Source organism: Caretta caretta, chromosome 24, assembly GCF_965140235.1.
Source record: "Caretta caretta isolate rCarCar2 chromosome 24, rCarCar1.hap1, whole genome shotgun sequence".
In the NCBI taxonomy this organism is placed as follows: domain Eukaryota; kingdom Metazoa; phylum Chordata; order Testudines; family Cheloniidae; genus Caretta; species Caretta caretta.
Window position 1 is genome coordinate 5,275,004 of NC_134229.1, and position 16,069 is coordinate 5,291,072.

The 16,069-nt window shown below is 50.7% G+C and overlaps 1 protein-coding gene across 1 annotated transcript; it reads right to left on the minus strand.

The window, feature by feature from the left end:
* Positions 1-631: 631 nt before the first annotated feature.
* On the minus strand, positions 632-15,510 carry UBQLN4 (ubiquilin 4). Its single transcript, XM_048827813.2, has 11 exons — positions 15,331-15,510; positions 12,904-13,055; positions 9,474-9,691; positions 8,794-9,056; positions 7,202-7,360; positions 6,488-6,713; positions 5,667-5,806; positions 4,812-4,895; positions 4,300-4,415; positions 3,441-3,618; positions 632-1,677 (listed from the first exon to the last, which is right to left on the minus strand). The coding sequence occupies exons 1-11, from the start codon at positions 15,490-15,492 to the stop codon at positions 1,525-1,527; spliced, it is 1,851 nt and encodes a 616-aa protein (XP_048683770.1). The 5' UTR covers positions 15,493-15,510; the 3' UTR covers positions 632-1,524.
* Between the last annotated feature and the right edge of the window lie 559 nt (positions 15,511-16,069).

Consider the following 16,069-nt stretch of genomic DNA (forward strand, 5'->3'; position numbering starts at 1 on the left):
GGTGGTAAAATTAAACCTGCTAGAGAGGAGATGCTGACAAGGTCTTTGTGCCTGTCCTACACACTCTCAAAACTAAGTACAGGGGAGGTTTCTAACAAGTCACCCCGGCATCTGACATTAGTCAAGTTGCTGGCATGGGTTTCCTGGTGCATCTCGGCCAGCATCAAAAAGCTCCTCACCACAACTAGAGCAAGGTTGCCCCAAAAGGCAGGCCGACGGTCATGCAAAACCCACCACCATTTGATGATTTAACTGGGATTTGGTCCTGCGTCGAGCAGGGGGTTGGACTAGATGATCTTCTGGGGTCCCTTCCAACCCTTATATTCTATGATTCTATGATCTCAGGGACAAAATCTGATCGCCTGCAGGTCGCTCAAGGACCACAGAGTCCCAAAGGGTAACTGCGGCCATCCAGAAAGGTATGTGGAGCAAGGGGAGACAAATGGTTGTGTGCATTTCTTTTTGTTTTTCAATAAGAGTGGTATGCAAATGTAGATGCAAATAAGGTAGCTGTACTGGCTCCTGGAAAGCTACCCCGCTGGTCCTCAGGAGGGTGGAGTCATCGTGAGGTTTGAGCACCCCTGAACTAGAGAGCAGACATACAAACACAGAAGAACGAGGCCTTCCAACATTTTCCAGTGGAGGGAAAGATCTTTGTTAATTTTTTTCTTTCAGTTTTGCTTTTACACTTTCAAAAACCAGACAGCAGAGACACAAGAGCCACCCCGCCTCCACCCCCCCCCCCCGCAAGGCTACAGTGCGAGAGAACTGTAATGCTTGGGCAGAAAACTGCTTCTCGAAAGCTCCCCTTGGCAGGGTACACTACTTCCAAAACTTGGGTTGAAAACAATAAAATAAAATAAGACGATGGATCTGGTTCTCAATCACATCAAGGCACGTTTACACCACTCTGGCAGCGGGGCGGAGGGGGGGAGAGCTTCAAAGCAAATGTAATTTACACTCAGTGTTAAGTCCCCCTTTACACACTTCCATAGTGGAGTAAATGAAAATCCTACCCAGTGCGTCTGATGGGAATATTTGAAGACAAATGACATCAGAAATATCCAAGTCATTTCAGTTCCTCTTTTGATTCATTCCTGATAAGATGCTGGGGAGAAAAACTCAGCCTAGGTTTAAATATTTGCCTGGAAGGAGGAATAATGTACAGTTAAAATCAAGCTACTCAAACACAATCATTCAGGTAAGTAACTAGAAGTATCACCTCTACCATCTAGAGAGAGAAGAGTGTCTGAGATACAGAGGGCATATTTAGGAAAAATACACATCTGAAGTCTCTGTGGCCACTTGCTGAGAATCGGGGTCCACACACAAGCCAGTTAAAGAGCATTTCAACATGAAATCTTAACTTAGTAGGAATGTCGGGGTGAAGCTGTATCATTTTTGTTTGTTTTAAATACATGGACAGCTGTCAGAGGATATGAAAATGATGGTGGGTCTTCCTGAAAGGCCCCTGTGTGTGGGTGTTGGTGGGTGTTTGATGACTGTGGGACAGCATGACTGAGTTTAAGAAGGCTGGGAGCCCAACAGTCTCTCAATAGCTGCGTTGATGTCCCCACCGGTGGCGATGAGCGCTTGGAGGTTAGCCTCGCGGTTAATGAAGCCCATAGCGTTCAGCTGCTCCAGCTGCTGTTGGAATCGCACTTCGGGGCTCTGCACCTGCCAGGGGAAGGGAACCAAAGATCTTAGATTGGGCCAGATGCCCAGCTGGTGTAAACGGGAGTAGCTCCATTGAAGTCAAGGTGCCAGCTCTCAAGAGTAGCTCAAATGAAGGCAATGGAGTTGTACTCATGCACAGCAGCTGAGGATCCTGTCCAGTTAAAATCTATTAAGAATTGAGAGAGGTTTGTACAACCCCCATCACTGCAGTGTACCAGTACCTTGGTAGATGTAGACGTATATACAATCAAACCCTTTCCTGTGGGTAGCAAACCCTTGGTCATTATCTGATGCTTTTCATTAGAGGATCTCAAAGCCCTTTGGCAGAGGCGAGTTTGCCCCACCATCCCAATCCATCCTCGAGGCACAGACAGAGGAAATGACTCGCCCATGGTGCCTGTGTGGCAGAACTGGGAGGAGAACCCAGGTCTCCTGAATTCCAGGCTGGTGCTTGAGTCACCAGGCCAAGTTCCTCCCCACGATCACGCTGTGTAATCGTCACATGCTAAAATGTCTTCGCTCCAGCTGAAATACAGCCATTCCTGGGCTGGCACATTTCATAGGGCACGGTGTTGGATGGGGAATACCATGCCCAAGAAAACCTTGCTGTGGGCACTCGCAGTCTCCAGTTGGGATGTGACCAGCAACACCCCCGATTCATGTAAAAGGTGGCACAGTATGAGCCGTTTTCAGGAAGGTGGCACCATGCCTCCTAGCACGACACTGTGGTGTTGAGCAGTGTGGCCTACTGGATAAGGCATGGGAATGGGGCTCAGGTGACTTGGGTGCTTTTCCAGGATCTGCCACGCACTTGCTGGGTGACCCTGGACAAACTGCCCCTCTCCGTGCCTCAGGCTCCCCATCTATAAAATGGGGAAAGTGATCCTGACCTGCTTTGTGAAATGCTTTGAGATCTATGGCTGATAAGAGCTAGGGAACATAAGAATTGCCATACTGGGTCAGACCAAAGGCCAATCTAGCCCAATATCCTGTTTTCTGACAGTGGCCAATGCCAGGTGCCCCAGAGGGAGTGAACAGAACAGGTAATCATCAAGTGATCCATCCCCCATCACACTTTCCCAGCTTCTGGCAAACAGAGGCTAGGGACACCATCCCTGCCCATCCTGGTTAATAGCCATTAATGGACCTATCCTCCGTGAGCTTATCTAGTTCTTTTTTGAACCCTGCTATAGTCTTGGCCTTCACAACATCCTCTGGCAAGGAGTTCCATACGTCGACTGTTCATTGTGTGAAGAAATACTTCCTTTTATTTGTTTTAAACCTGCTGCCTATTCATTTCATTTGATTACCCCTAGTTCTTGTGTTACAAGAAGGAGCAAATAGCACTTCCTTATTTACTTTCTCCACACCAGGCATGATTGTATAGACCTCTGTCATATGCCCCGTTAGTCGTCTCTTTTCCAAGCTGGAAAGTCCCTGTCTGATTAATCACTCCTCATACGGACGCCGTTCCACACCCCTAATAATTTTTGTTACCCTTTTCTGAACCTTTTCCAATTCCAATACATCTTTTTTGAGATGTGGCGACCACATCTGCATGCAGTATTCAAGGGACTATTATTGGGTCAATGTTCACAGGGAGTATTGCAGTTTGGCTCCTAATCTCCTACAATATTTATCATGCAGCTTGCCGTTAATGGGCTGAACTAATGACCACCTGGCTTATGACAACAGCCTTGATGATCATATGGTACTGGGAGAATCCCCGCTGCATGGATACAACCAGGTTGCGCATTACGTACTTGAGAGTTTCCTCCGGCCAAGAGTTGGATCATCTGCTGCATGAGCTGCTGTTGCGGGTTACTGCCCCCTGCTGGAGAGGCACTGGCAGGCGTCGAAGTGGAGGATATGGGGTTCTCTGGGATTGTGCTTCCTCCTGCGGAGGGTGGGGGAATTCGAGGCATTCCAAAGGAACCGAGGCTGAGAAAGAAATCAGAATGCTCGCTGCAGGAGATGCTACAAGGTTGCCCCTGCCTGTCTCTCTGGGATTGCATGGTACAAGCATTCTAGTAATGGGGTGTGGAGCTTTTTCTAAGTCGCCAGTTTGAATCCAGCCAAGGGCAGGAGCAACTGGCTGCCATTATCATGGGACAGCTGTTCCATGGCCTCTGTGAAATGACCTGGTTGGTCCCAGTCCTGGTCCTATTGAGCAGGTACCTACATCACTAGACCATGAAGAACTGGGATTATCAGGTTCCCTTCCTGGCAATCTGGGCGGAGGACAAGAACTAAAGGGGTTGTGAAGACTGAACTCCACCCTCACCCACACAGGGAATCCTCACCCTAGGGCAGGACTAAGGGGCGCTGGCAGGATTATTTACCCCAATGTACCTATCCGTCTCCAGGGCTGTGCATCTCAAACCTTTCCCCAGTGCTAAATTCGGGCGATATTAAGTACTCTGTACTGCAGATCAGAAGGGGGCTCTTGTAATTCCTGGAAGAGAGCAGCAGGGGGAGTGTGAGCAGGCAGAAGGAAAAGCTAATTCGCCAGAGGCTGCACACAGCTGTGCTGGAAAGTAGCTGGGGATTTGCCAGGGCTCTCCCAAGGCAGACCTGCACTACAAGTTTTGCAGGTCTGATTCTGATCTAAGGACTCCTTACCTTGGCACTAGTCCCGGGGCCTCCGTTTGCAGCGTCTGGAGTCCCTGCTGGATCTGGAGGAGTGCCTGCATGGCTCGGGGGTTCGTCAGGATTGAGAGGGAGTCTGGGTTCTGCATCTGAGAAACAAGGAAGGTAAAATTCAACTGTTACCAAAGATCCAGAGTTTCCTTCAGTCAAAGATCTGCATTAGAGGCAGGAGGGCCCTGGCCAGACAAAGCCCTTTAAACATGAGCCCTAGGGATCATCATCCAGTGGGACACAGCGGCATCTAGTAGCTACAGCAAGAGAGTGGATTCCTGGATCTATTTCTCCTTCAGCTCTCTATGCCTTAGTTGCATCACCTACCAAGGCAAAGTCTCTGTTCTTTCAGCATCACAGCCCAGCCCGAATAGGACTGTGCACTTCCTGCGAGCCTTTGAATGAAAGACCAAAGGCTTTCCCTGCTGCGAAAGCCATGGGACAGTTCTGGACCGAAGGATGGCCAGCACAGAGCAAGGGACGAGACTCCTTACCTGCTGCAGAAAGACAGGGAGCTGAAGCCGTAGCTGCTCCTGAAGCTGCGGGTTTCCGGCAAAGAGCGGGACATTTACCATCATCTGCCAGGAGACAGCACACACAGCATGAGTCGATGGGGTTATTAAACTGTCTTCCTGGCCTAGTTCCACAGAACACGTTAACTAGGTCCTTAACAATCCTTGCCACCGGTGGCTTTGGTATGTTTCACTTCCAACAGGAATTGACAGACAGCCTGATCCTGCCTTTAGAGATGAATGGGAGCAGCAGCCAGCAGAAAGGGTGGGAGTGCTTTTCAGTGAAGACCCCGCGCGGTTCCTTTAGAGAGGACTGCACAGCTCCGGGGTGCTGAGATGCACAGCCTTCCCCACCCCCACCCTGATCCAAATCCAAATGCAGGCCAGCATGGCAGCCACCGGAAGCTGTCACCCAGAAGAGCTGGAGGCTCTCAAGCCAGGTGCGTCTGACTCCCAGTAGCCACTAGCACCGGCTGACCCCACCTTTGCTGGCAGTCTGAGCAGAGGGGCTGAGTACTGAATGGGCCACGGGAATCTGAATTCCCCCTCTCATCCCACCCAGGTCAGGAAGACAGCGCAGTCAGGCTGGTGCCGGCCCTCCCTCTGTCCGGGTTGTACACACTGTGTGGCTATGCAGAAGACTTCGCTCGTCTGGGATCTCAGTCCCGTGGTTGGGCTCATACTACTAAGAAGCACAACAGAGCTCTGAGCCTGGTCTACCAGAATTCTGCTTCCTTAAAATGAGCAGCGCCTCATGCTATGGTGACAGAACGCCCGCGTCCGTGCTAGGACCCAAGGCTTGTATCTGACAGAGGAAGATGCTGCTATATTTTTTACCTGTGCTGCGAAGTCTGGGTTCTGGGAGAGAGTCTGCATCATACTGCGCATGTAAGGGGCAGAGATCATGTTCTGCATCAGCTGGGGGTTCTCCGAAATTTGCTGCAGGAGGCCCTGCATCTCTGGGCTGTTAAACATCCCTGCAGCAATACGGGAGAGAGCAAAACTTACGAGCCTGACCGCAGCTACACAGGAGCTAAAATCAAACACGAAGCACAGAGAAGATGGAGGCCGTGTCTGAATTTAGTGTTGGTAGAAGGTGGAACACAGCAACACTGAGCAATCTTGATGTTCATTTCTCACCAGCTGGTCTTCGTAAGAGAAAGGGTCAGAGGGTAAGTCAACACATGCTCCTGACGATTTGAGATTTTCCAGTGGGACATGGGGATGTGGATGCTGGAGAGGAAATCCAGCAGAATAGCCGTTAACCCTTTTCAGGCCGGGTAAGTAAATAAACCAGGGATGGACTAGACCAATACATGGAAATACCCTCATCTTAAACAGCAGCAGCCCAGGGAGACTACAAATCCCAGAATTCAATGCTCCATCTTGAGCAGCCAGGCAGGGACTACTTTGTCTCCATGGCCTCCCCCTAGAGCTGCTCATCCCGTGCACATGGAGAACCCCAATGCACCTGAGCTCCCAATGCAGCCCTTGGTCAGGCACATGAGGAATAACCCATTCTAGTTTGCCACAGGGCCAGAATGGCCAATCTGATTAACTCAGCAGCTACAGAAACATATAAATGCTGGAAGTAATCTGATGCCATCTACATCTGATTGGTTTGTTCTGTCACCAGCACCTCGCTCCTGAGTACGTACCAGTCCCCAGGCTGGCAGCGCTGATCCCAAAGGGATTGGATACAGTGGGTGTGCTTTGGGTTGTTGTTGATCCGGTACTCCCTTCGCTGCTGGGTACCTGGGCTTGGGAGGCAGGTGGCGTGGGGCTCCAGGGGTTGGGTAAAGGCTCTCTATTTTCCGTCCGTAAAGGCTGGGAGCTCGAACTGTCGGAGTTCCCAGCCAAGGATGAGAAAGGATTGTTGCCAAACTAGAAAGAGAGAGATCACTGAATCAGACACTGTAAAGGAGAGGATCAGACTAAACCCACCAGCGCACAAGAATACCAGGCTCTTATATAGCACTTTTCACCAGCAGAGCCCAAAGCGTTTCACAACCTTTAATGCGTTCAGCCTCACTGGGCAGTGCTATTCTACTCGGTTTTCCCTGAGGCACAAAGAGGATAAGTGACTTGTCCAAGGTCATACAGGGAGTCTGTGGCAAGCAGGAAATTGAACCCAGGTTTCTCAAGTCTTAGGCTAGTGCCTTAACCACCCTGCCTCTTCTGCAGGTGCCGGTGGAAAACACGGAGCACAGATCACATTCACCAGGACTTGCGACACCCTCTGTGCAGTTTCCCTGTTGAGGAATCTGCCCCAGACCACACAGACAGTTGGACAAAATAGCTCTACCACCACCTGCAGACAGGGGGGATAAGACCCACCAATCTACCCCAACTGGAGCAGGAGTGCGTCATACCTGCTCCCTAGCTGCGCTAAACATGGGCTCCTGGATGTCGGTGTACATCCGGCGCAGGGCATTGTATCCTCCTGGGATGCTCTCTAGGTTACTCAAAGCTCGGTCCTGGTTCCGCATCATCTCCTGCATCATGGCGGGGTTGCGGGCCAATTCCATTGTCTGGGGGAAAGAGAAGAATTTAGGGGAGATCAGGCCTGTTTACACCACAAAAAGAGTCCAGCGAATTGAACTACGGGTGACACAGCCCCCAGCAGTACCCCACTGTTTTACATCCAAGCACTGAAAAAAATAAGTCTTGATCTCCTGGAAGAAAAGCATAAATAAACCCATTTTACAGACAGAGAACGGAAATCATTTGTCCAAGATAATGCACAGCAAGGGAAGAGGACCCAGGATCTTAGCCCCTCAAGTTCCCTGCTATCACTGCTAAGCTATGATGCCTTGCTTTTTTTACTATCTCAGTTCAGCTGGTTAGGATCATGTAGTTTCTATGCAAGATCAAGTCACCTGCACGAACACCTGGCTAACATCCTTGGGATGGACTGCATTTGAAAATTGTCCAAGGATTGACGAGAAGATAATTCCCTCACATTTCAGTAAAAATAAAATCATCTTGTGGCTCCAGACCTCCAACAGGTCCTCCAGATCTCCCCAGAAAGGCAGAACCTATCTGAAAGTCCTGCTCCAACTCAAAGAAACAAAGCACAGATCATTCACAAGACGATTTAGTCCATCTAACACAGTGACAATTCACTGGGAGTTTGGGAGCTAAGAATTGGTTAGCATGGCCCAAGCAGGGGTAAGACGAGGAGTAACAGATTGAAACTGGGCATAGAAAACATCGGGCCGCATACCAAGAAACATTTGCCGACAATGAGATCTCTTCTTCTCCCAAGGAACATGATGGAAGTCTTGCCGCTTGCCGTATTTAAAACTAGAGTTCTCATTGCTTCGTGGTGTTCCCGTCTGACTCCATCTGTTGTCTCTTGTCTAATACTTAGATTGTCTTTTGGTCTGTGCTTGTGCAGACCTAGGATCAGAGGGTTCTGATACAGGACTGGGGCTTTTAGGCACTACGGTAATAAAATAATGAAATGAGCTGCCCTGAAGAACACACCGTAGAGAACAATCCTACACTGGCAGTGGGAGATGGACCATGAGATCTTTCTCTGCCATCTCTAATTCCTATGGAAAGCAACGCCTTTTGCTTCTGGTCCCTGCAATAGAACAGGGGCCAGTGTCCCTTCTATAGTGTACTTTGGGCAGCTCTGAAGATCCTTTTTGCCTCTATGCATGTGGTCTATTCAGCAGCACTGACACAGGTAGAAAGATTGGAAGCACATTGGTGTATGACTGTGGTTCACACAACATGCATGAGTTTACACACAGACTGCTGTGTGTCTGGGAGGACCCTGCAGCAGGTAGATAAAGAATCTGATCTCTGAATCAACTGGATCTGGACTCCACTCACTCCCTTTACAGAACAGACACCAATGCAGAGGGACCAAAGAGAAGCAAGAAGCTGGGGAGTCCGTGCTGATGATCTCAGAGGCACCTGAAACAGGCTCCCAGGTGTAAACTCTCTCACCCACCTGTCTCATGAGCTCGGGGTTGTTCAGCATGTGGCTTATCTCAGGGTTTCGTTCCATCAGCTGCTGCATCTGGGGATTGGCCATGATCATCTGTCTCATGAGGTCGGGGTTGGACATCATGTTCTGCACAAGGGGGTTCTCCATAATCTGAGAGAGCATCTCTGGGTTGGACATCAATTGCCGTTGCATCTGCTGCTGGAGCTCCATGAAATTGGCGGAACCCATCCCGAGGCTGCCGAGCCCAGTGACGCCACCAAAGCCAGCTAGAGAGGGAACAAGCCATGGAGAGAGACGCATGCCAGTTAATGCAGTTATCTGCAACCGGAAAGAAAGGGGGTGGAGAGGGGGTTGGCTGAATTCTATCCACTGCAACCCAATGATACTTCATTGCTAATACCACCACCTTCCAGTTCTGTAACAGCCGGATCTGACAGAAAGCTTCTTATCCACAGACCTCCAGGTGCTTTACAAAGGAGGGCAGTACTATTAGCTCCATTTTACAGATGGGGACACTGAGGCACAGAGTGGAGAAGTGACTTGCCCAAGGTCAGCCAGCAAGTGGCAGACTCAAGAATAGGATCCAGAAGTCCTAACGCATGGCCCCATTCCTTTAACCACTGGGCAACTCTCCCTTCACAGAATAGGCACTGGGATGCCAAGAAAGCAAAGTTGTCACCTACAGAGGATGGATGCAGCGTTGCTGGGTGCTCCATCTCCGGCACCTGCCGTGGTCCCTGCTCCGCTGCTCCGCCTGCTGCTGCTCCCAGTGTCAGAGAGGGCGCTGCTGGAGGTGGAAGGCTGAGGTGGCGCAGCGGGAGAGGAAGGGGTTGTAGTGGGGACGGTGGTGGCAGCAGGAGCGGCAGGGGCAGGGGCAGAAGCAGCTGCAGGATCTTGAACCCTACAAAAAAAAAAAACAGGTCACAGCTGGGGCTCAGTAATCTAAATAGCACCACCTGCAGCTCATAAGAGGAACTTCGGAATAGCCATGTCAGATCAATGGGACATCTGCTCTGGATGCTTCCATCCAGCCTTGTGTGTGTTCTTTCAAACACCCCCCCCATCCCGCATCCCCAGCTGGTGACAAGGCGTCTGCAATGATCTACAACATCCCTGGCCAGTGTAATGGAGGCACTAGTTTTATTCTGAATGAAGTCTAACGCCTTCTTGAATCATGCTAAGCTATTGGCCTCAATAATACCCAGCAGCAGTTCATTCCAAGCAGGAAAAGCCTCCTACTGCCTCATTGGAAACCTCAGCACGTTAAACCATGCTTACTGCAAGGGGTAAATAATAATCATTTGCTTTTCTGTAATGCCTTTCATCTGCAGAGCCAACTTGAACTGTTAGCTTAGAACCATGATTTTTTTCCCCATGTTTCTCTTTTTAAACTCCCCTGGAGTGTTTACAACCCCAACATTATTGGGCTAGTGCATGAGAGGTTTCAACTGACAGTGGATTACAAACAAGCATAATTAACTCATCTTCATTCTCCAAGCTAGGCAAAAGCAAATATGTCACTGACGTTAATTTTAAAAATCATTTCAGATTCAATAACTGAAGTCTTTATCAAGGAAAGAATTTGTTTTTTAGCATATATATACTGAACTCTGGCAATGTCTCTAATATTAAATATTCTCTAGTTTGTTTCCCATTTTGGTTTAACAAGTCACAGACTTTAATGTTTAATATTACATTGTTTAGTTACCTGTGTTTTGATTGCTAAATATATACAGTCAACTTACACTGTCTGATTTTCTCTTAAACCTACTATGCTGGTTAAAATCAACTGAAGACAACTACAGCCCCCATCCTGCAAATGTGACAGCCACCATCTTGGCTGACACTCCAGGACTGAACCAGGGACCAGCAGAGCTAACAGCATGAGCTGCTAAAGCTCTGTAAAAATGGGGCTGTAACAAGCCATATCCTCTGTGGACTGGCACAAACGGGTACCTGAAACATACACCCACCAGTGAATTACACAAACACTTATACACGTGTTTAACTTTAAGCACATGAGCGATCCTGCTGAAGTCAAGGCTACGGTTAAGATGCACAAGTGTTTGCAGGGCTACAGTTATAACTACAAGATTAGGGGGAAAGGCTTCACTACTGCTTGGGCTTTAACTTTGCGCATTTGACAGGGCTCAGTGTCTGGTTTCCCCTCTTTGTTTGGGTCCTTAACAGCAGCAGGAGAAAGAAATATCTTTTAAAATAGGAAAATCTACAGAGGCACAAAAATCAACACAGGGATGCAGGGCCAAACTTGAAACTACTTTGAACTTTCTTCAATTGACTAGATTTCCAGCTGCTGCAAGCTTTGCGCTTTAACAAGGTATGCTGGGAAGTGACTCAATCATGTGGATGCCAAATGATGCCACTTGAGCTGAGCAAACATGAATGCAGATTTTTAAGACAAAAATATTCTGGGAACATCTGAGAATGGGGGAGGGGAGTGATCAGACCAGGAAAAAGTAATCTGGACTCATCCCCCTTCTAGAGATCAGAGGCTTGAAGCTTGCAGAGATAGCCATTCTCTTTTAAAGAATGCCAAACTGGCCAGCTACTTAGAGATAAACTATCTGTAGAGTCCTTCTCCACACAGCCCTCCAAAAGCTCCCTGTGCTGCCATCTACCTCTGTTTATTAGGCATCTCATTTCCTGCCACTCAAACAAAAGCAGCTGAAACAGAGGGGGCTTAGCCAGCTGTTATAAGACACTGGATTCAGAGACCTAGCAGAACCAGACCTAGATACATAACTCCCTAGGTAGCAAGCTCAAGGCTGCTGGGAGGGTAGGAACTGTCAGATGTGTGTTTTTAAACTGGTACAGAGCACCTTTTAATCCCCAATCACTTTACAGAGTCATCTGACTGCTGCTGGAAATCAGCCCTCACTCAGAGGGAGGCAAGGCAGGGTAGGAAGCAAAGCGGATGGGAAATAGGAAGTTTAAAAAAAAAAAAGGAAGAGGGGTAGTTGGATAGAGATCACTTGATCCTCTCTGCACAGGAAGAAGCTGTAATGTTTGCAATAAGCACTATAGCACCTTTACCAATGACCATCACACAGAATAAAATGAATGACACTGGCCAGATGTTTACTGTTCCCTCTGAAATAGTCTGAGAGCACTGCAAAGACAGCAGTAAACGGCATCAACCTACCACTCCTCACAGAAATGCAGAATTTAGCATATGGTCCTTCTGCAATGGCTGACAATACCCATGCTTCTTTAAAAAAAAACACTGATCTTTAATAAGCCAGTGAGCAAGGACTCCCAAGGGGGCAATGCAGCTTCACAAAGAGACGCAGCCCTGTTTGTTCACCAGCACACGGCTGCTCAGGCAGCAATGGGAACCCACAAAATTGTTGCGAAGGGCATTTAGAAAGCAAAACCACGTGTTCACATCGACAATGCAGCAACTGCTCTTGGAACCATTTGACATCTAGGACATTTACTTAAGTTTCATCTGGTAGCATCTGATATGTTGATTTTCATATGTGTTTCTTAGCTGCTCGAACTATGTACTGTGGTTAAAGCTTTGTACTCACTGCATTTCTCTCATCAACAGATCTCAAAGCACTTGAGACTGCACGAACTAAAGGTCAAGGAACAGGAGTCAGGACAGCTGGGGTCTGGTCCTTGGCATCAATGCTGACACTATGTCTGGCTTTAGGAAAGTCACTTAACCTCTGTCAGTCTCTCCATCTGTAAAGCGGGGGTGATACCTACTTGCCTGGGATGGCGCAAGCATTAACTAACACCTATAAATCGTAAATTCTCTTCAAATGTAAAGTTCTACATGATAATTATAGTGATGAAAGCTCAAACCCCAAGTAGCAGGAATAACCATTCTACAGATGGCTAAAATGAGGCAAAAATAGGTTAAATGACTTACACGCAGTGTCACAAAGGGGAACAGAACCCACGAGTCCTAATCCCAGTTCCCCTTCTCTAAACATAAGATCAAGCACCACCACAGAGCCAGAAATTGAACCCATGAGCTCTGACTCCTGGTACCCTGCTTTAGCCACTGGAAAAAACACTGCCTTTCTAACATACTTTCCTCACAAAGTAAGTTTCTGACAGCAGCAGGAAGGAATGATTTCTTACTTCTGTGGAGTCTTAATGACCAAATGCACAGTCAGCCCGTCTTTGATCCCGTGTTGATTCAAAGTGTCTCCATCCTTCAGGATCTTTCCAGCAAAGATCAGAACCAGCTGATCCTGTTTGGCTTTAAACCTCCTGGAAATCTCTTCTTTGAACTGGAAAACAGACAACAAGACGATATAAGAACAGCCACACTGGGTCATACCAATGGTCCATCTAGCCCGTATCGTGTCTTCTGACAGCCGCCGATCCCAGATACTTCAGAGAGAATGAACAGAACAGGGCAATTATCAAGTGATCCATCCCCTTCGTCCACTCCCAGCTTCTGGCAGTTAGTGTCTGAGGACACAGAGCATGGGGTTGCATCCCTGACCATCTTGACTAATAGCCATTGATGGACCTATCCTCCAGAAACGTATCTAATTCTTTTTGCAGGCAAAGGACTGAACGCAGAGATTTTAAAATGTCTAAGCGTCTGCAGCAGAACATCACACTCACTACACAGCCACTACCAACAGCTGACATATCTATAGAGTCTCTGCCTGAGCTATTTAACAGGAACAAGAATCCTGTATCCATCTGGGAAGTGCAACTCAAGTTTGGGGAAGAGGCAGGGAGGGAGCCACAGCGCAATTACCTCAATGAGAAACGAGGGCTGACAAAGCTAGACCAGTTGTCCCTTTTTGATCTCATCCAAAGACATTGTTTATCCTCTGAATGTCTACAACTTTTTTGTCTCTCTGCTCATTTGAATTTCATAAAGGGAAACCCAGCTCTTGAGTGATTTTAAAACAGGTCTAGAAACCAGGGAACAATTCTGCAATAGCCAGGGGAAACAGACTAAATGGTCTTTCCTAGGTCTAACTTCTATCATCATATTCCTTTTCAGCATGCCATATCGTAGAACACTAGCTGACAACTACTCTTTGGGACGGAGTGGGATTATCCCTTGCAATGAGAACTGCATGGCTAATGCCCAGCCAGCGGGCATTCCCCAGCTTTGCTTTTTGGTAGCCACAGACCATGGGGGAAGACTTCGCAAAGGAAAGCGTTGTTCTCAAAATTCAAAAAGCCAGCTGCACTGCACTGGTGCCCAGCCCCTGAGCTCAACTCCTGCAAACATACAGCTCTGAAGCCTGAGGCCACCCAAGGCACACATCTAAAAACACGTCCCTCAAACCCTCCTCTGAATTCCACATTCACTAAATGCCTTGTTTGTACTGAGGGGCCGCTAGGAATTGAATGCGGGGAAGTGGAGGTCTAATTCTAACACCGAGGACTCTGCTACAGTCAGCACATCCACTACACCGTATGCTCAGCTGCCATATCCTACACCAGCATCCAACCAAGGGTTGCCACGGCCCCTGCTACCAAAAGCAGCACCAAGGATACTTTGCCCTGGTGGCCATGACCACATGTTTCTGCAATACCGGATGTTCCTTTTAAATCCCTTCACAACCTGCTCTTCCGTGCCCTAAAACCCTGTCCGCCCCCAATCCCAGAGGAAGCCCAGCCACTCTCCTCCCAACCTCACTGCCCAGCCCAGGGTTCCCCCCACTGCCCAAGTTGCGATTCCACACTGGGCCCTGGGTCCCACTCAGTGGGCCATGCTGGCTCTCAGCTTACAAGCACCCACAACCCATGTCTCAGTCCATCCCCTTCTCTCCCATCCACCTACCCAAACCTCTCCAGATCCAGCCCCCCCAACCTCCCCTCCACACCATACCCAGCCCCCCAACCTACCCACTCCAGATCCAGCCCCCTCCAACCTCCCCTCCACACCATACCCAGCCCCCCAACCTCCCCACTCCAGATCCAGCCCCCTCCAACCTCCCCTCCACACCATACCTAGCCCCCCAACCTCCCCACTCCAGATCCAGCCCCCCCAACCTCCCCTCCACACCATACCCAGCCCCCCAACCTCCCCACTCCAGATCCAGCCCCCCAACCTCCCCTCCACACCATACCCAGCCCCCCAACCTCCCCACTCCAGATCCAGCCCCCCAACCTCCCCTCCACACCATACCCAGCCCCCCAACCTCCCCACTCCAGATCCAGCCCCCCAACCTCCCCTCCACACCATACCCAGCCCCCCAACCTCCCCACTCCAGATCCAGCCCCCCAACCTCCCCTCCACACCATACCCAGCCCCCCAACCTCCCCACTCCAGATCCAGGCCCCTTAACCCCCAACCTCCCCCCCACTCCAGATCCCCCCCCCCCCCATCAGCCCTTTCACTTTCCTCCAAATGCTCCCCAGGTTCACACGCCCTGGGCCCTTCACCCCGCCCGCGGCCTCACGCCCAGCCCGGCTCCTTCGCCCGCCCGCCCGCCCGCCCGCAGCCCCCCCAGGGCCCGGCCCGGCCCAGCCCCACTTCCCGCCCGCAGCCCCCTGCCCGGCCCGGCCCCCGGCCCCACCCCCCGGCCTCACCTCCCGCACGGAGGCGCCGTCCCCGATGACGATCTCCTCCTTGTCCTTGGGGGTCTTCACCGTGACCCGGATGAGGAGCCCCCCGGGCCCGGGGCCGCCCAGCTCCGCCTCGCCCTCCCCGCCGGGGCCCGGGCCGCCGCCGCCGCCGCTCAGCTCCGCCATCTTCGCCGCCCGCCCCGCCAGCCAGCCAGCCAGCCTGGGGGCAGCCGGCGTGGGGAGAGCGGCGCCCGGCCGCTGCGGGGGAGAGAGCCCGGCTCGCAGCGCCCCCAGCCGGCCCGGCGGGGAACTGCGGCCCGGGGAGCGGGCGCGGGGGAGACCGGCCTCCACCGGCGGGAGGGGATCCCGGGGGTGGGGGCAACAGGGGAGCGGGAGCCCCGCGCGGGAGGGGGACCGGGGAGAGAACTTGCAGGGCTGGGCGAGCCGCGGGAGGTTCGGACCGGAGTGGCAGCTGCGGGGCTGAGCCTCCCGGTGCAGGGCGGGGGAGGGTAACCGGGGCGGGGGTGGGGCAGGCTCGTGGCATTCTCTCCTTTGGGTTCCGATTCTGACAGCCGGCAGAACAGATGGGGTGATCCCCTTTCACAGGAGACGCTCGGAAAGTCGGGATCAGAGGGTTGCCTGGCAGCTAGGGACAGGGGGCTGCTGCTGGAACAATTTGTAGAGCTGGCGGGGGGCTGAGAGCCACTGAACCAAACTGCAAACCCTGTATGTGATGGAAACCGCTTCAAGCCGGGGGTGGGGC

What these genes read in the sequence shown, in the direction of transcription:
- UBQLN4 (XM_048827813.2), bottom strand. Translation starts at nt 15,492, where the DNA reads ATGGCGGAGCTGAGCGGCGGCGGCGGCGGCCCGGGCCCCGGCGGGGAG. An exon ending in CAACGCTGCATCCATCCTCT is followed by an intron (nt 9,057 to 9,473) that starts GTAGGTGACAAC and finishes TTCCCTCTCTAG; the next exon opens with CTGGCTTTGGTGGCGTCACT. An exon ending in ACCCCGAGCTCATGAGACAG is followed by an intron (nt 7,361 to 8,793) that starts GTGGGTGAGAGA and finishes TCTTTCCCCCAG; the next exon opens with ACAATGGAATTGGCCCGCAA.